General features: G+C 40.4%; 1 protein-coding gene and 1 long non-coding RNA gene across 6 annotated transcripts in view; one reads left to right on the plus strand and one right to left on the minus strand.

Moving 5' to 3' along the window:
• The window catches only part of Pacrg (parkin coregulated), a 543,806-nt gene that overhangs the window by 116,010 nt on the left and 408,052 nt on the right, over positions 1–19,744 (minus strand). Inside the window, exon 5 of one of the 5 annotated variants that reach the window (XM_010605901.2) lies at positions 7,289–8,101. The exons of 3 other annotated variants lie outside the window; for them this stretch is intronic. In XM_010605901.2, the coding sequence (XP_010604203.1) occupies positions 8,055–8,101 (47 nt within the window). In that variant the 3' untranslated portion in view covers positions 7,289–8,054. Of the gene's footprint in view, positions 1–7,288; positions 8,102–15,087; positions 15,195–19,744 lie in introns of those variants that run through there. One more of the 5 variants, XM_033763335.1, reaches the window with a different exon arrangement.
• The window catches only part of LOC117286014, a 44,246-nt gene continuing 27,427 nt past the window's right edge, over positions 2,926–19,744 (plus strand). Inside the window, exon 1 of the long non-coding RNA XR_004517140.1 lies at positions 2,926–3,377. This is a non-coding gene — a long non-coding RNA (uncharacterized LOC117286014). The remainder of the gene's footprint in view (positions 3,378–19,744) is intronic.

The following is a 19,744-nucleotide window of genomic DNA, read 5'->3' on the forward strand; positions in this document are numbered from 1 at the left end:
AGGAATCAATTGGAAAGGGCCCAAAAGTCTAATGTCTGCAACTTTACTGATGACCAAGAAAGACAGAGTGCAGAAAGGAGAGGAAGGACGGGGAAGGAATTGATAGATGGGAGGAAGCAGAAGAAAGGACTCCGAGGACACTGAAAGCAAAATTGAGTGTGTCTGAGTCTCGGCAGTCAGGCTAATTCCTACCAGCCAAGAGGCCAGCACATCTAGCGTTTAGGACTAATTTTAGTAGCGCCAAATACTTGGACACCGATGTCTTCACAAATAGGCTATTTGGGTGAGAGAAGCAGCTACTTCCTAAAAAAGCAAAAGCTATCCTCTGCAGTAGAATAAGCATGGCACTAGAGCAACCGGAGTTTGTAACCCCTGGATGCTGGTCTAATCTGCTTTTTGCTTCACAGGAAGAAAGCACATAGCTCTGAGCATCCAGGAATAACCCTTGAGGTGCCTGAGAACTTTCTGCTTTGGGAAAGACACACAGATGGAAATTTTAAAATTTCAGACACAAACATATGAAAGGAGAAAGGAAGAAGGGAGAGAAAGGGAATAAGAGGGAAAGGGGAGTGAAGAACAAAAGGATTGAAACTAAGTTCTGGGAGATCAAAAGTAAAGACCCAGGTCACAGGGATACTGTGAACTCTCTTCCAGAGAAAGGATAGCTGGGTCCCTGCATTGCAAGGGGATGTGTAACTTACATGCCAAATCTCTATCATATGGCCTTATTTGTTGTTAAGCCCAATTCATATTAAGAAATAATCTCACAATCCAACATAGATTTGATAAGTCTCTGATTCCATACTTTTTCAACATGCTTAAAATATGTACTACATTTTTTGCAGCGGGTACCGGGGATTGAACTCGGGCCCTGTGCTTGTGAGGCAGGCAGCAGAATCACTGAGCCAAATCCCTACCCCTGTACTACATTTAAAATTCATTTTTATTTGCAATTCTTTTAACAATACTTTTAAATTATGACAAGCTTATGCAGTTTTCAACTTTGAATATAAAAATTTAAAACTGATCATTGAAAAAAGTCATCATATTAAGTAATATGAAGTTTAAACAACACTTTGATTCCTCAGCTAAACTCCCAGGTATCTAGGAAGGGCACAGGCTGTCCAAGTTTCCCACACAATCTCTAGATTCCTCTTCAAAACTACCTGTTTCAGCCCCTGGAAAAATCTGTCTTCTCAATGGCTTTCCACACTTGATGAGATAATTAAAGGAACCTAAGGTGAGTGATGGTAAAGTTACTAATTCTAACCCTAACTCTTTACAGGTTACCCCAGAAGGTTTAAATCAGCCTTTGAAAACAAATTTAAAGCAAAGCTAAAATTTTTCCCTCTAAGCATTTAGAAGTCTGATACTTTCACCAACCCTCCAATCTAATAAAATTCTCATGAAAATGATTAAAACACAAATTATGCTTCTATAAATTATATTTATAAAAATATAGTGTCCAATTAAAACTTTTTATAGACTTTCACCAATATAAAATGAATACTCTAAAAATTCATTGAAGTTGCATGCCAACGTTTGATATTTATTTTATATTTTTTGTTATAAATATTCATTTTGATTAAGAGCTTTAAATGTATCAGGCATCTTACAATTTTTAAATCAGGAAACCCAGTTACTATTTATTAAGTGTTTTTTTTAAGACTTTTTATCTCCTACAGGCTTTAGGGTCAGATTTATGAATTACAGAATAATAAGTCTTGGGCACTTGGAAAAATGGTGATCCCAGGAGTGCAGAAGAGTGTCCAGTGTTTTCTATGCTGATCTGGTGACAGCTACACTATAGAGAGTTACAGATGTCTGCACCTGTCCAGTGCCTCACAAATGCTTCCCTCTGCTGCTCTGGGGGCAAGGAGGCATAACGACCCAGCATGTATAAACTCATACTAACAAAATATACTTTCATCAAGTCTAAATTGAGCTCCAAATGAATATACATGCTGGAAAAAACTAGCTTTGTATACTATAGTAAAAATTGTATTTCAAATGAAAGAGGCGCCTCAATTCACACATATCTTGAGACATCCGTCTCAAAGTTTAAATGTTTCAAACCAAGGCAACGGACATTTTTATAGTTGATAACAAACTACAAATTTGTCTGGGGGAAGAAATCATAAAATGTTTGACAAAAGAGCTGTGATAAGAGATAAAGAACACAGTATTTTCTGTCTAAATTCCTAGAGGGGGAGATACAGCTTGTCCCCGAGCCTACATTTCCAGCTATGTGTGCTATGATTACAGTTATAGACAAAGGATACTGTGTCGGCATGCAGAAAAACAAACAATAGGTCTTTTTCTGAATGTATCTGTAGGAAGAACATACAAATGAGTCAACAAGGGAACTGAAATGATCCTTGTATTCTTTGTAAAAATAATACTTTAAGGTTCCTTTGCAAGAATGTCGGTATTCTTTCCCCCTGTGCATCTTATTTTCCTTCATTCACTATAGAATTTTTTCCCAACTTGCACCTGGTTTGACCAGCAGTCAGCTGGCTTCTGAGGATTCTCCTCATTTTATTCCCCTCATCCCCCAGAGACTCTGGACAGCTGCACAATTGTGCTCTCTTTAGTTATAAATGCAAGCTTGTGACATCCTCTGCTTGATTCAGTTAAATACGGAATTAATTGAAATCAATTCAACAATTCCCCAGTGCTCACTTGCTGAAGGCAGTCCTGCCCTGGCATCAGGGAAGGAGAGAGAAACAGAGGGAGGGAGAGGGAAAGAGAAGAGAGTCCTCAGGAAGCTCACAATCTACCTTGAGGGAGTAAGATACAGCATGTATATTCATTTGGAGCTCAGTTTAGACTTGATGAACATGTATTGTGCTAGTATGTGTTTATACATGCAAGGCAGACTGTGCTTCTTACCATAGGAGATGATTACTGATAATTTTATTAGTTTGCAGGAAAAGAGATGGATGGAAATGTCACAGAATTAGAAAATCTTGAACAACTTTGAGGTGAAAGGATTTTGCTGCTGGAGGTGGGAGATGGACAGTAGGAGCAAAGATACTGAATCCACAGATAAGTCATCTAGATTAAATAGCCCAAAATGCCCATCTGAGAGGAATGGGAGACACAGAGAGAATGAGATGTTCTTCTAGATGGATCCATAAAACCCTCGACGGTGGAGAAGCCTTACAAATGACCTACATGAGTGCCTTCACTATAGAGAGGAGAGTTCAGGCCACAGAGGGGCAGTGAAACCTGCAGATGATGGTGGAGAAAGTGGCCCACATCAAACTAATGTAGAGAGAAGCAGAAGTCCAGAGGAGCGGATACAAGGTCGGATGAGGGCACCACGGCAGGGAGGGAAACTGTGAGGTCAGATGACATAGAGATTTGATGTCAAGGTGAGAAGTTTGATTCGGAGCCTGGAAGGGCATTTGGCTGGAGGATCGGTGGGGTATTTTTTTTTTTTTCAATTTTGAAATACTAGTGTCTACCAGGTATTTTATACAGGTCGCTTGCCCTTTGCACTAAGGGTTAATTAATAATCAATTTTCTGACTTGAAGCAGAGTAGCATTTTTTCCAAACCATTGAGGTGACGATATGTAAATAATATTTTGAATTTGAAATGTGATAAGTGCCAAGTGGGGGCTTTTGGATGGGGCTGTTCCTGAGAGATGGTATGGGACAGTTTGTGTGTGAAAGCATCCCAGGAGCACTAGAGAAACATCCTTGAAGGTACTGATGTGTCCGCAATTAACAAAAGACAGAATAAAACAGCAATAATCAGTGAAAGTAGATTAAGTTGGTTTTGATGATATCTTTGGGGTAGGCTGACAGAACATTTTAGCATAAGAGAAAGAATGCTGCTCTTTTGCCCAGTTCTAGTTCTGGGCTATACAACAAATTTTACTAAAGTTCTAAACTGAGGGATTCAATTGTTCTCATTAACTTAGATTGTCACATATATTTTTGACCTTTGATGTCCACTTAGAAGGAAAATAGAGAACAGATCATTTTCACCTTCTATGAAAAAGAAATCTGAATTTCATAAGCAAGCATGTTCTTTAAAGTCCCCTGGGCTGTTTGGTGGGCCCTTCAGATAATTTCTGGACAGACCTCTCACCTTCAGAGTCACTTCAGTGCATTGCCCCTTGCTGAAGATCCTGAGTCCTTCCTGCAGGGTCTGTCCAAGCACTCATATCCAGTACAAACCTTGGAAACAGCCCAATTGTCCCCTAACTTGTGCTTTCACTGTAGAAACCTTCCTTTCAAGGATTTGGTTCAAGGCATGGTGTTGCTGCATGAGCTCAACCTTATGGCTCCTGCTTATAAAGAACAGTTATAATTTAGAACTCAAGGATATACTCTTAAGTGAAATAAATAAGCCACACATGTGTAAATACTGAATAGTTTCTCTGGTGTGAAAAACTATAATAGTACACAAGACCCTAATGAGATAATTAATAATGTGAAATAGGAAGTAAAGGGCTAAAGGTGTAGGCAAAGTGGGGAGGGTGGGGGAAAGATAATAAGGGAGAGGAAAAAAATACGAGAAAATGAAAAAATGGAAATAAAGTGTTTGTAGATGGGGAGGGGAGGAGAGGGTGAAGGGAGGGCAGGTACAAGGGGAAAAAATGAGAACCAAGATCTGTCATGTAAAGGTACAGGATTCCAATAATGAATGTAACTGTACTGTAGACCTAGATTGTACCAATAAACTCAATAAAAAGAAAAAAAAAAGAACAGTCATACATGGAGGTGTTTGAGGACTTCAGGTTTAATGTTTATTCCTTCCTTTGAAATTCTATTTATATTATATTTAGGTAAGTTTCCTGCTCTTAATCAGCTACTAATGAGTCATTGCTGATAAGTCTCATAGATTAAGAACTTTCTGGTAGGATGGCCATGAACTGGTTTTCCTCATTTGCCAATTATTTGGAAGAGGACATCAATATAATGTGCTGGACCCTGTTGCATTATTAAGACCTACATTAGAAGCCCACTTTCTTCTACTGCATTGACATTGTCTACTTGGAATCTTTCTTATTTTTGTATTGTTAATTCTACTTCATATAGATGAATTATGCCACTTTGTAGCATTATCAAATATAACCTAAAAAAATAAGTGACAGATCACTTGGGAGCCTGACCATGACAGCATGAATTGAGAAGCAGCAAACAGCATGTCCTGGGGTGATCAGTACGTCAGCATTTACATAAACAGGGACAGTGAATGCAGGCCCTTGTCAGTCATGGGCACTGGGCTCATGGCACTGGGAGTAGCTGACTGTCTATTGAAGCTGAAGGTTGAGGGCTGTGTAAACACTTTCACAAAACTCACTTGTGTCTCTCCAACAAAACCCAAATGGAGGTAACTTGTTCAGGGGTATGGTGTAAAATTTCTTAATAGAAAGTGGGTAGAATGTGGTGCTCTTTCATGTAAAAGGGTGCATGAGAGAGACTATCGATCTGTAAATTAAACGCCAAAGGAAACATTTGCCACAAGAATAGTTGGCAATGACATTCAGCTTTTAAAGGCACTGGCTAATAAATGAGCAGGGCATGAAACATCTAGTTTACTTCTATTTTTCTTTATTATGCTGTGTAATAAACACCCAAGAAGTGGTGATAGATAATTCTCTTTTCTCTATTGTTCTATCAGAGATTCTTAAACCACAGTGCTAACAAACTGGCCAAATGTCCACTTATAGAATTGCACTGCTTAAATTGAGAATTAGTCATTGCATCTATTATGCATTTGTGAGCAAACCTCATATCAGCTCATCTCATGCCTGATTCCTCTCCAATAAAGTTATGTTAGACATGGAACTTAGCGGCATGGATGATGCCTCCTTTGATCGTACAAAGGAGCTTTGTACGTGAATTATAAATCTTCACTTGAATTTGTTTTAGTAAATTTTTTCTGAATATTATTCTATTTTCCTATGCCTGAATCATCTTTGGCATTTTTTTTCTCATTGTGTTTATTGGTACATTTTAGGTATACAGTACAGTTACATTCATTATTAGGATCTTGTACCTTTACATGACAGGTCTTGGTTCTCATTTTTTCCCCTTGTCCCTGCCCTCCCTTCACCCTCATCTTTGACATTTTTTATGATTATTCTCTCATGTCTTGTTAGGCTAAAAGGGTGTCTACTTTTGCAAGTGAAAAATACATGGGTTGCTTACAAGAAAAATGTAAAGATGGTTTTCAGGTTCTAGCATATATTCCTTAATCATTCTCAGTAAATACAAATGAATAAATAGCATTTGGAAAGCTCCTAAGCCCCTGCTTGCTCTATGTAAGGCAATCATTTCACATCACCGAGTGGTATCTGTATGGACAATGATGGCCATTTTTCAGATCCCAGACACAGTACAGCAACAACACGTGTACAAAGCTAGACGCAACTAGATTGCAATTGCAAGCACTAAGAGAATTTTGGTATAGATGACATAACAGAAATGAAACTAGACAAAGCATGAGAGAGGCCACTTAAAGAAAATGGCTAAACTGAGCTTTAGAAATATAGGACCAAAGTCTCCTCACATTTTTAACCGGGAGAGGAACTTTGTACTGAAGTCAATCCCTTCCTATGACTCCAGTTTCCAGGGGAGGAGCCTTCAGATGTGAATAGCAGTGGCCTGGCTCGTACAAAGGAAAAAGTAGACTCACAAATGGCATCAACTTTATATATTAACAAGATCACCTCCAAGACAGTATCTTGGGTTTTATTCTATAGCTTTAGGTGTACTCTTGATTTAGAGTTAGTAATCAATCATTTTGATCAGGCAGGCATAGGTTTTGGGCATCAACTGTCATCAAAACAATTTATGCAGTCACATATCACTTCAATACTGATGAAATATTTGTTAAAATGCCTACTATATATAAGTCAAAGAAAGTGATTGCTTGAGAGAGTTTTTAGTATATAGAAAATGGTATATTTAGAGCTCCTGTTTCCCCAGTGTATAATACAAGCCAGCACTGTACTTTGGGACTCTATTTGAACAGATCACATTTTTTTTTTCTTTGTACATGGGATTGAATTGAGGACCTTGTGCTTGTGAAGCAGGCACAGTGCCATTGAGCTAAATCCCCAGCCAAGTATTACATAATTTTATTTAGGAACAGATATTCTTCTAAGTGTATATACCATCAATTTAACTGAAAGGTGATAATTAAGAATAAAGATGGTATTGTAAATTGTCTTTTAAAGAGACACAATCCCTGTAAGGCCTTCACTCATTCATTATTTATTTCCTACCTTATTGAAGAGTGGGCATTTCAACAAGTATCTATGGTGTGAGAGGCCTGAAATAGGCTCTAGAAATGTGAAGATGAGAGGAAGAGAACCCCTCCCATGGTGCTTTTCAGGCAATAATGGAGGTTGGGTGTTTGATAGCCATATGATGGCATGTGCCAGGTGCAGCAATACAGGTTGTGTGCAGTGATGCAACAGTTATGGAAGGAGATGCTTGACTAACTGCCTAGTATTCTGTGGTTCCTTCCCAGAGAAAAGTGTTTTGAGGAGGAAGAGCAGAGATTTGATAAACCATGGAGGATGAATCACGGTAGAGGTGGGGAACAGAGTGGTGTTTGATAAATATTTGCTGAGCTGAGTTATAGCAAATTAAATTGGTACAAATGAACATTGTCTATGAGGTGGGGCTTCGGGAGGGGTTACTTGCAGCATGGTCCGCAATGTGCCCCTGCACACAGCTATCTCCACTGAGCCCTGAGACATGCATGATGTGTCCGGGTGGGGGTGGCATAAATGGGCCAATGGAATCAACATCCCAAATTCTTAGGATATAAAATGGTAGGGATTTGACAGGGGCCCAGACAGATGAAACTGCTCCTCCCCCAGGCCAGGTGCACACTGAGGAGAGAGGTGTGTGTGTGTGTGTGTGTGTGTGTGTGTGTGTAGGGGAAGAGGAGAATACTGGAGAATCCCCTCAGCAATTTGAGAGGAAGCTGAGAGTACAGACAGTTTGAATATTGGCTTCTACTTGCTGTTGGACCTGCAGCTCTACAGATGTTTGCAGCCTGTGCGGGTGGGCTGTGTCAGAATCATCCCTGGGGTTCCATTCGGAGTTGAAGTGGAGAGATCAGAAGGCCTGCCACAGAAAGGGGAGCACAGTGAACTCTAGGTTAGGAGACCAGTCATGAATGTTCTGAACATTGTCGGGTGTGTGCCCCAGGGGTGCAGGCACTGGGCAGCCGAGGGAGTGCCAGAGAAAAGCTGTTTCCACTGCAGGAAGTCCTGTGTGCACTCTGAATATGCAGGGCTGGAAGTGGGGGGTGACTTGCCTCCTGCTGGTTGGGAGTGAGGGGTGCTTTGTGAGACACATGGGATTGTGGTCAGGAAGGAAACATCGGGAAGAACTTTAAAGCCAAATGCAAGTAAATTCTCCACTCAAATTGGCCAAGAGGCATCCTGACCAGACCCAGTTATAGGTAGTCTGGCGGCTCAGCACCAGGAAATTAAGTCAAGATATGTAAAATTAAAGAATAGTTAGTTTTGCCCTCTGACTTGGTGGCTGTGAGGTTCATTTCCATTCCATGCGCAACTAAGCTGAGTTGGTTGCTTAGAATTTTGTGCAGTACTGAAATGATGATCTAGTTATTTCTTTAGTATCTTATCAAGTATTAGTACTAGATTGGAACTAAGCCACTGGCTTAGATTGTAGACTCTCAATGTGTCCTTTTCCTTAAGAAATTCTGTACTCATCTAATATTTTCCTAAAAATTGGCTAGTATTGCTGCAGTGAAATGTGATTGTGAAAGAAGTGACATTTGGTGTCATTAATCCCCGAGGGTTTGCAAGGTCCAGGTTTCCCATGACAACATGGAACTGCCCTTGTACTCCACTCAGGCTGAGCCCTAGGTCAGTGCTGCACAATCACAGGGTGAGATGGATCCATGCTATGGGAATTATGTGGATTGTTTTATAACAGGGCCCCCTGATCTTTCTTTTTCAGTTTCATTTTCTATTACAATCCAAGCCTATTCTGGCTAATTGTTTTCACTTACTTTTTTCCAGCAAAAATCAATTGTGACAACTCTTGGAGCAGGGCTCCCTATGTTTTTTATCCTTCTCCTTCCTGTGCCAGGCACCCAGCTGCCTGATGGGTGGTGAAGAGCCTTACTTCATTGGCAAAGAGACAGTTCTGTTTGCTTCTGAGGTATAGACCCTGGCATGCTACATTAATCACTTTTTTGGTCTGGGCTAATTGCATTGACTTTCTGGCCTTAGTCTTCCTGGCCTTGGAGATATCATGCCATGAAAACAAAGCAAGTCTTCCATGATGTAGCCTCATTTCCACTGTTGGTCCCATTTTTGTTTTTCTGCTAGGTCTCCAAGTGCAGCCAAAATGTCCTCTTGTTACCTTTCCCTTATGCTGGTCTTGTTTGTGGAGCTGCAGGATGCACTTTCATAAGACTGATCAGTTCTCTCTCTCTCTCTCTCTCTCTCTCTCTCTCTGTGGTCACCTTTACCTGCTTTTCTTCATATGTTCACTTTGTCTTGTTCACCGTCTCCGGCAGTAGGTGGGACAGTGAGCAATGTGAGCTTCTGAGTGCACTCTTTTCAAAGAGATGAGTAGTTTTTAGGAACTCTGAGTTGTTTTTTTTCCTAAGAGTTTAGGAATTCAGAGCATCTGTACCACTCAGAGCAATTAATGGCATTAAACCTGGGGTAGCCAATGGGAATAGTATTTGTGTGTGTATGTGTGTGTGTGTGTGTGTGAGTGTGTGTATGTGCGTGTGCTTCTTCTCGTTTATACATTCAAAATTCTTTGCAAATCTTAATGAAATATAATATTTAAACAGATTGTATCATTAGTCAAGTACTATTCTTTCTAACAATCTTTATTATCATTTGATACTCAAAATTTCACTCTAATTTGTCAAAGCCACATCAACTGTTTTGGGGACAGTTATATGGAGTAAACACTGAGGCCCACAGAGGTCTACATACTGTAAACTGTGGCATTGAATAAAATACTTTATATACAGGACTTAGTGGACACTTAAATAGGCTTAAATTCAATAAGAAATGCTACTTTGAAACTTTCAATTTCTCTATGTCCTATCATCTGTGAGTCTCGCATATTAGCAGCAAGGTAAATTTCTTATGGAACTAAAACGCAGGGAGCTAAATTTGCACATTGATTTTTGCCTTTTGTCTGCAGTTTAAGGCTAATTTAAAAGGATGGTGAGGAAATTCTACTTTCAACTGGCTGTGGCTCAATAAGAATATAATAAAACTCTGTTATAGTAGACTCTTTCACAGAGAAATTTTGGCAAAGCTAAATCTAATTCCTTTCAATGTGCTCCAATGCAGCCAAAATACTGTTCTCGTAAGTAACACACCCATTACAGCTACAAGCTTCCTACAGCACAGGGATTTTTTCCATATTTTCTTTTCAATCAAATCAGCACTTTATTGCTTTGAATTAAGAATGCAAAAGGAAAACATTTTATAATCAAGCCAACAAAGGACATACAGTTTCATTATGGGTAGTCTTTATTATAAACCTGTATTTTCCTAATTTAAGAGACATATGTTTGATCATTTTAGACACAAGAAATTATTTCATTTAATTATTCTTGTAAGGAAACATTTGAAACTCCTTGGGAAACCTGCTGATTAGTTTAAAGACCTCAGTGAACGGAGTGACCAGTAATAAATGTCTTTGGACACAAATCAAGGGTAAGAAGTTTTAAAAGTCCCCCTACACCTTTCTGTCTTCCTTCTTTTCTTCCCTCTCTTTGCCCCCTTCATTTCTTCTTTTTCTTGTCTTTGTTGTTTGTTCTTTCCCTCCCCTTCCTCCTTCTACTCCCTCTTCATCTCTCTTTCTTTCTTCCTCCTTTCCTCTTTCACTCTCCTTCCTTCCCTCCTCCCCCCCTTTCTTTTTCTTTATTTCCCATTTGCTTTCTCCTGTGAGGCAAGGTTCTTAGAATCAGGATCATCGAACACCCTCCATATTATTCCATTTATCTTCTTAAAACCCTGGCTTGCTCAAATCCTATCTCACAGGGTGCCACATTTTTTCTTTTTTTTAAATTCTCATCTTCAAGAAAAAATTCCTTGGTCAGTAGTAGCGAAGCCCTGGCCTCATCTGGAAGGCAAAGACAACTCTCTTGAGCCTGGCCTTTGGTGCCTGCAGCCTGACTTGTGGACCAGAGTGAGTCTAGGTCCAGCCCAGTCTGCTTGTCCAGATGGATATTCTCCTAGGGCCAGTGTGTCCCATTCTCACTGTCTCCCGTACACACCCGGGGAATGTCTGCCTTCTACTTCCTCAGGTCAGGCTTTCCTGATCTCAGATGACCTCCATACTCATCCATTCATTTTTCACTTGTTCAACAAACACTTGTTGGAAATGCAGTATGGGTCAGCCACATGGTTTCCTGGCTGCATCTTGCACACTATTCATCCTATCCATTCTCCAAGCCCTGTTTCTTCCATGAAGCTTCCTTATCTGTGCAGGATCAGCAGAACTTCCCATTTTGGGTCTCACAGCACTCTGTTTTCCACTCTAGTGCTCAGCACAGTGTTTTGGACTTGAGTCAAAACCCTCAGATAAGACTGGGCTCTGTCAGTTACAGCCTCTGTGGCTTTGAGCAAGTCAATTTATATTTATCAATTTCAGTTTCCTTGTCTATAAAATAGAGAACTATTTACATCTTAAGGTCACTGGTGAAGTTTAAATGAGATAATATAAACCAAAGATCTACATTTACATAAGGAATTACTATTTCATATCTGTGTCAATATTTAAATGGTAAACTTTATTTTGCTAATTAAATACTTTGAAATTCTTTCTCATGAAATCTGTTAAATATAAAAGAGGCCTATGCTAAAAGTAGATATTGTATTAAATATACTCTCTTTCTGGGCAGATGACTATCAGAATTGCTTCAGGGGCAACAAAGAAACTTGTGGTAAGATTGGCACTATGGAGAAGACAATGATATCACTGATAATCTTGTTTGGACTCACTCTGTGGACAGAAGAACCCTCCAGAAACCATTCTTACTTTGTGTTTTCATGGGGAACTAAAGTAGAACAAATTATGGATTTAAGCAGAGATTTAAAAGTGTTAGGAATTTCTCCAGTAACTTTCATTCATCAGCTAATTTTGTGATTGGCCATTTTCAGAAATGAGCAAGAGCAATTACCTAACTGACTGGTGGCCACAGGGCCCTCAGAGGACAGAGCAGCAGCAGCTTCTGTGACCAGCAGTAGGAGGAACAGAGCCTCTGGGAGCCTGTCACTTTCCAGTGGAACTCTGAGAGGAATTAAGTAGGTTAAGCCCTAAGAATATTCCTCAGTAGACTGTCTGAGTCAAAATTTGACCAAGAATCCTTAAACCTTCCCTTAGGGCGATAAAGTTATAAGGATCAGAAATGATTAGGCTTTGTTTCGGATCTCATCTGAAATGGGGGATTGTCCCCAACAAAGTGCTCTGAATAGCAAGTCTGGCACTGGGCACCTTCTGAACCAGAAACCTTATCTGCACAATACCTCAAGGGCCTCAGAAACCTGTTTCATGCTGACCTACAGGATGCCAGGATTCTATTTAGTGAGTTAAAAACATGCTTATTGTAACTGTGTGGTTAATAATGAGGAAAAAAAACCAACTATCAAATTATAGTTTACTATATTAATAATAAAACTCCTCTGTCTAGTTTGTAAAACAACAGTACGTTTATAAAAGCTGGAGATGTATGCCTATTTTTTTTGCACCTCCAGCAAATAATCTCCAATTCTCTCTCCCACACAGCGGGATCCATTTCCAGGGGCAAGTCCTGGGGGTGGAGTGTTCTTGGAGGGGGAGGGAGAGGACAGCTGGCGTGAAACTCAGAGACTGGGAACAAGGTCACAGTGTTCATCTCTGGGGACTCACAGAAGAATGGAGAATTGGCTCTTTCATCTGCAGCCTCTGCTCTGCTTCTTGCTGCCCCTGAGCCTCTGCTGTCCTCAAGTGGCCATCTGGACCTCACAGTGGGTAGCAGTGAGATGTTAGTGAGGAGGTAAAAGTTCTCTGAGGCTTCCTGTTTACAAGGTTGCAGTGCAGATTCTTTTTTACTTTCATTTATGGAACAGCCCCAGTGTGGTGGTAAAACGGACAGGTGAGAAGCTGTCAGCGGCATTAAGTTCAAAGCTTCCCTGGCATGGTGGCAGCAGGCCCTGGGCTTCGATTTTCTGAGTCCAGTGACTCTCAGCTCATTCTTTTCCTTACAGTGGGCCAGGCGATTTAGTGCTGCTTTAATTTTGCAGCTTTGATTTAACTTGTAGTTAGAGATACAGATTTTTGTGTGTAACATATGAGTTCACAACTTGGCTCAATAATTTACAATCTGGGTAGCCTTGGGTAAATACCTTAAAGTAGAGCCTCAACCTTCAAATATATATAAAATGAGAATTTAAATACCAGTCAGGAAAATACCCATAGTATTTCACACATGTTCATCCTATGAAAGGCTGAAATGAGTGGGGGGAGTAAAAATCTGATTTTTTGCACATTTTCAACCTAAAGAAACAATGTTTTTTGACCTCTGCTTGCCTCTAAAGTTGCTGACAGACCTGGGTGTGGTAGCTTATGCCTATAATCCCAGCACTTCTCCAGAGGCAGTGTAAAGAGGATCTGTGTGAGTTTGAGGTTTGTGGCCAGCCTGGGCTACATAATGAGTTCAAGGCCAGCCTGTACTAAAAAAGCGAGATCCTATTACAACAACAACAACAACAACACAACCTCCCCCAAACAAACAAACAAAAAACCCAAACCCCCACAAAAACCAAAAAACAAAATAAAGCTGCTGACAAGAGTAAAAAAAAAAAATTTTGTGACCATATTAAAAAAAAATTTTTCTTACAAACTCAATGAAAGCTTTTAGCAATATTTCCTACAATCTATTTATTATAATGGTATGATAATCTGCATAACAATGGATGTAAATTCATTATTCAGTATGGAGAATAGAATCATTTTGGCTAGTACCAGTTAGGAGAAAATCTTGTGACGGCTTCTAGATATTTGAAGAAATATACTAGGTGTGACCAAAAAGTACGGTGAGTTTTAAAATTAAAAATTATTACAGAAAAATAAACATCGTCATAAACCCCCCTTGAATACTCCCCTTGCCTCACAGTTACCCATCATTCTTGCCACTTTCTGAAGCAGTTCTGGAAGCTCTCTTTTGTGTCTTTTCATGGCTATCTAGATGTCCTGAATTGATTAGAATCCTTTCCGGTAATTTCTGTCAAACAAAGCATTAGGTATATCCTCATCCACCTTATTTATCAGATCTGGCTCTTTGTGACTTCTACTTCCTTCAGCTCAAAATGACCATGAGAAATAAATGTTTTGAATCCTCTCAGGACATCAAGGCAGCCATGACAGCACGATTGAAGGCATGAAAGAGGACTCCAGAACTGCTTCAGAAAGCAGCGGGCATGATGGGATAAATGTGTTTGAAGCAAGGGAGAGTATTTTGAGGAGGAGTCATGGCAATTTATTATCGACTATAGTAATTAAAAAAAATTTAAACATTCACAGTAGGTTTTGATCATACTTTACACTTATGAATAAAACTTAATCACAGCTTTCTCTGAATGGAGAGGACTGTTTATCTTCATAGTTTTTCATTTTACAAAGAGTATCAGTCAAGTGTTTCAGCCTGTTTAGCATTCCCCTGAGGAAGCCAATGTGCCCAAGAAGTGGGCAACAGAAACCTAATCTTGAGCAGAGGACTTAATCTCTTAAACAGAGATGTAGGTCAGATGGAAGAACAGGGGAAGCAGAAAGGGAAACAGACAAAGACAAAATCATGTCACCATGGAAAAGATTACAATAAAGCCGAGACTGGGATAGTAAAAGCGACTTCAAAGACAATGCCAGGCTCACCTTTTAAAAGACCTGAAGTGAGCATCCCCACTGGCTGAATAAGCAGTATCAGCTGTTCAGATGTGGGTTCAGTGCCCCCCAAAATTTCCAGAGAAACTAGACAGGAGGGTTAGAGCCCACTTTCTGGTCTGTCTTTGTGCCATACTTGTGAGGGGATGGGGCAGACCTACCTCGTATTTCATGGCTGACACTGTTGATTACCATGATCATCAAGAGGACTGTCACATGCGGCCCCTGCCCTCATGGTGGTCACATGGTGGTTGGGAGTTAGCCATAAACACAGGCCATGCAAGAGCAGCTAGTGATAGAGAAGAAGTTTTGTTAAAAAAAAAAAAAAAAGCTAAACAAGTAGGTTGGACCCAAGTGGCTGTGAGGATCCTGTGCCTCAACTTTGGAGGAATGGCTCTGCAGGGGTCAGTGATATAGGAGTAAAGACAGAATCATCACTGCCTCTTTCCTTTTCACATCAGTTCACTGGGGCAGAATCTGTGGAAGGGCATGCAAGCGGCTAGTGATAGAGAAGAAGGTTTGTTAAAAAAAAAAAAAAAAAGCTAAACAAGTAGGTTGGACCCAAGTGGCTGTGAGGATCCTGTGCCTCAACTTTGGAGGAATGGCTCTGCAGGGGTCAGTGATATAGGAGTAAAGACAGAATCATCACTGCCTCTTTCCTTTTCATCTCAGTTCACTGGGGCAGAATCTGTGGATGCACCGAGCCTCCAGTGTGAAGCACACCAGTGAAAAATAATAGAATTTCAATGCACACCAAGCTACAAAGGTTTTTACATAAAAATCTTTCCATTCCAAAAAAGAAACATGCCATTTAAAACTTAAGCTTTTTTTGTAAAGTCCCAAGTGGTAAATCTCCATGATTTATTTCATCAACTTGAAAATTCATCTGGGAACAAATGAATAGTAAAAATTTTAATTCTAGAAGAACAGAGGAAAATTGGCCTTTTTAAAGAAAGAGCTCTATCAACCCAAATAGGAATTGTCACATGTAATTTTATCACAATTCCCTTGTATTACATGAGTGCCTTATTTTTGAATGGCAATTTAAGATACACCACAGAGACTGAATTCCATGGGACTATCAGTGATTATACTATCAGTGGGCCTGGCTCTTCGTTTTGTCTGTGGGTTGTGCCTGGGAGTTGCTCAGAGGAAGATCTAGAAGCTGGGTCTTGGTGATTCTGTCACACAGCGCAGAGAGCCTGGAATGACATTTTGTCCTGGTAATGTGTAAACTTTTATTAATATTTTCCACAAGAAAGATTACACTTGGCTTCCTATAACAGAATACCCAATGTAATACCAGCTTAGGCAAGATGTTTAATTTTTTTTTTCTGTCAAAAACCCAACAAGACAAAACAAAGACAAAAACAAGGCTGGAAGGATACAATCTGTATACTAGAAACAGAAGGTTTCCACAAAGTTCTGGGAGAAGTGAACTGCAACTTCATAACATAATTTCCTATATGTGTCTTCTATCTCAGTATTAACCCACTGCTGATGGTGGCTGCTGGATCTTAGCTTTCTTGTTTGAGTTCTGGGCATGAGGAGGACAAAAGATCCTCCCCGGCGAAGTCCACACAGGAACACCCCATTAACTGGCCATAACTCGCTGGTCACCCACACCAAGCTGCGAGGGTGGCTGGAAACCCAGTCTTGGTGCTGAGGGTGGTACCCTTAACCACACAGGACTGTGGTCTCTTGCAGCTCAGGGTAGAGTGGTATTTGCCAGTTCCTATTTTAGGGTGACTTTAAAAGGGTGAGGGGCTGATGTTGGGTGAGAGAACCCTTCCTCGAAGGCCCACTATCCTTACCAGCTTCTGCTCTCTCTCTGTCTGACCCTTCTCTGGAATCTGGAAACAGTAATGCCTCTGGCTGTGGAGCAGCCCCAGCCAGTGAACATGAGCCTTTCCTAAATGTCAGTCTCAGCAGGATGGCAATTTGTGACTTTGGGGGATGAATGGTCAAGTACACTGAGCTCCGCCTTGCACCACTGAGGGGAGTGAGTAAACCCCACACGGAGGCCTGTGAGGCTGGGAACTGCCAGAGCTGGCCTGGGACTGTGGTGTCTCCCTGCTGAAAGAACATGTTTGAATCTCACTAGCAACAGAAATTCCACTTCTAATTTCTTTCCTAACTCTCCTTCATGTCTCCTTCTCTTACCAGTTCCTCAAAAGTGCATTTTTCTGACCCATGACTGTCCTTGCCCATTCCTGACCCCTGTTGGCTGGCTTCTGCTTACTGCTTCTTGGAACTTCTCTCCTGAAGGCAAAGGCCTCCCAGACTAACACAGCCCAGGTCTACACCAAGCTGGCCCACCATCTTCTTTCCTTGGTACTTTCTTCACTTGTTTCCAGACCCTGGTTCCGAGGTCTGTCTTACATGGGATATACTGGGTTTTCTACTGCCAGCTCTAACTTTTCAAATCAGCCCTGGCTTATCTTTTGCTTCTGTTCATTCCTCATATTTTAATGTTCCATGGCATAGAACTGTTCACAGCTCACTTTCCTTCTTTTAACACAAGATCTTTGATAATTTTTGTAGTTTAACCCTTTCCTTTTTGGCTTCAGATGCATACTCCCCAACATCTCATTTGACCTTATTCATATGTCATTGCTAAATGATACACAATACCTCCAAGTGTCTACCTGTGTTCTGAAGACTTGGTGTTGTCTTTCTACTGCCACCCTCTTTGTTCAGTCTCTTTTGTTGGGGATGTACCAGTAGCCTTCAGACTAGCCAACCTAACCAACCCCAACTCCCTAAATGCTTTATAAGTGGCTTTTACTAGCCAAAGCACAGTTGTGATGATGTGATGACTTATTTGCCAATTTTAAATTGTTTGTTTGTTGTTAAACATCTGTGGTTGCTCTTCTACTTTCTCTCCAGTCTTTTCCTGTTGATCTAGTTCACAAATTTCATTTACATACAAGTTTCTCCCAGCATTTGAAGCCTACACAAATTATTTTATGAAACCTCCTCTTAGCTTCAAACCTAGGTTCCAAGAGCTTTCCATTTGGATCAGTTGCATGGCCCTTACCTACTTTATCTCTCTCTCTTTTTCATACTGGGGATCAAACTCAGGATCTTGTGTTTGTGAGGAAGTGGCAGCACCGCTGAGCTAAATCCCCAGCACCTACATTATCTCTTGAGTGTGACTGCAATTTCCTGAAAGACAGAAATTGTGTCTGAATTTCTCTCTCTCTTCACTGCCCTCCTTTTCTTTTCGTTTCTCTCTCTCTTCCTTTTCTTTCTCTTTTTTTCTTTTCTTTTCTTTCTTTCTTTCCTTTTCTCTTTCTTTTTTCCTCTTCTTTCTTTCCTTTTTCTCTTTCCATTTATAGCACTATCATATAGTGCTTGTTCAGCTGGTTGATATTCAATAAATATTTACTAAATGAATAAACAAAAGAAAAACAAGACCATGACCAGACAGCTTTATCTCCTGAATGATCCCTTTCTTTCTCCTTGGCTGTACTTCCACCATTAATATGGCAGATATCATGGATTAAATAGTAAGAAAGTTTTGCCTTTTGTGACTTAGACTAGAAGGCACACAAATTTTGTGGAATTAACTGCAAGCAAGAAAAGAGAACCAGTGAAATGTTTGCCTATTTATCTTGACCACCCTTGTGCCCAGGTAAAGTCATGGCTACTTAAAGAAATGAAGGAGTTACTCAAATGAAGAAGTGATATTCTCTTTGTAAACTGATAAGCCTTCAAAAATGTGGAAAATAAGATGGAGCAACATTTTATAATCACTTCTTAATTATGTTTTATTATTTCTTGGAAAAAGTTATTTTGACTTAGAAGCCCAAGACTCCAAATTAGATAAGTGCCCAGAAATAAACAAGAGACTTTTGCTAGGACTATGCACCAGAGAACTGAAGCACATACTGCTTTAAACCAGGAATGATTCTAGTGTCTGACATTGGAAATTAAAAATTGAAAAGGACCATTTATCTTCTGATTCTCCATGACCCTCAAGCAAGGGGTTGGGCTATAAATGAAAAATTGTGGGATCCATCAGTGGAAATACTGCTAAGGAAGCAGAGATATTCCTCTCCTGATGGTGGGTATAGCTCGGCTTGTATCTGGCCAAAGGCTCTTTTAGGTATCTTGGTATAATGGGGCAGTGCTTAGAAAACCCTAGTTCAGTTTGCAGCTTACACTGTCTGTGACATGTGACCTTTATCACTTCCCCATCATGTACCGATGGTGCCTCCTTGAATGCCCCAGCTCCTATAGCTTTTGTGTAACCCTGGGGCTACCAGAAACTTTCTGAGCTTCCACCAATATAACTGTCAGCACAACTCCTTTTGAATGGTAGCATGCAGAGTGGCTGGGGGAGGGGCTGTAATACCTCCCTTTAAGCTCCATAGGCACCCCCACCCTGCAAGTTAACTCAATTTCACACATGGGCTGTACAAGGACTTTGTTCTTGTTTTGCAAACACAGCCTCTAGAGAAGTCTTAGCCTTGTCAAACAGGTGAACCCCCCGCAAGAGGACTGGGAGCTGACACTGCTACCTAGGCTTTCACTATCTTGTCCCCAGCTCAAACCCAATAATCTTAGAAGGGCAGATCTCAACAAGGCAGAAAATACTGGTCCAGTACTCTTTCCTCCCAAGATGTCAGCAACCATTCCGGATAGCTAAAGAGTTCTAGATTATAAAATATGGGAGAGACTTGGATAATTTAACCTAAACATTAAGAAAGGGAGAATATAAATGATTTTTCATTATCCAAGCACAGGGTTTGTATCAACATGGCATTGTAGGAAAAGTCCAAAAGACCTGGGTCATTTCAGCTGTGCTACTAACTATACTTTGTATGTATGTAT

Source organism: Fukomys damarensis, unplaced genomic scaffold, assembly GCF_012274545.1.
Source record: "Fukomys damarensis isolate Sample0158 unplaced genomic scaffold, DMR_v1.0_HiC HiC_scaffold_14, whole genome shotgun sequence".
NCBI classification, from domain to species: Eukaryota; Metazoa; Chordata; class Mammalia; order Rodentia; family Bathyergidae; genus Fukomys; species Fukomys damarensis.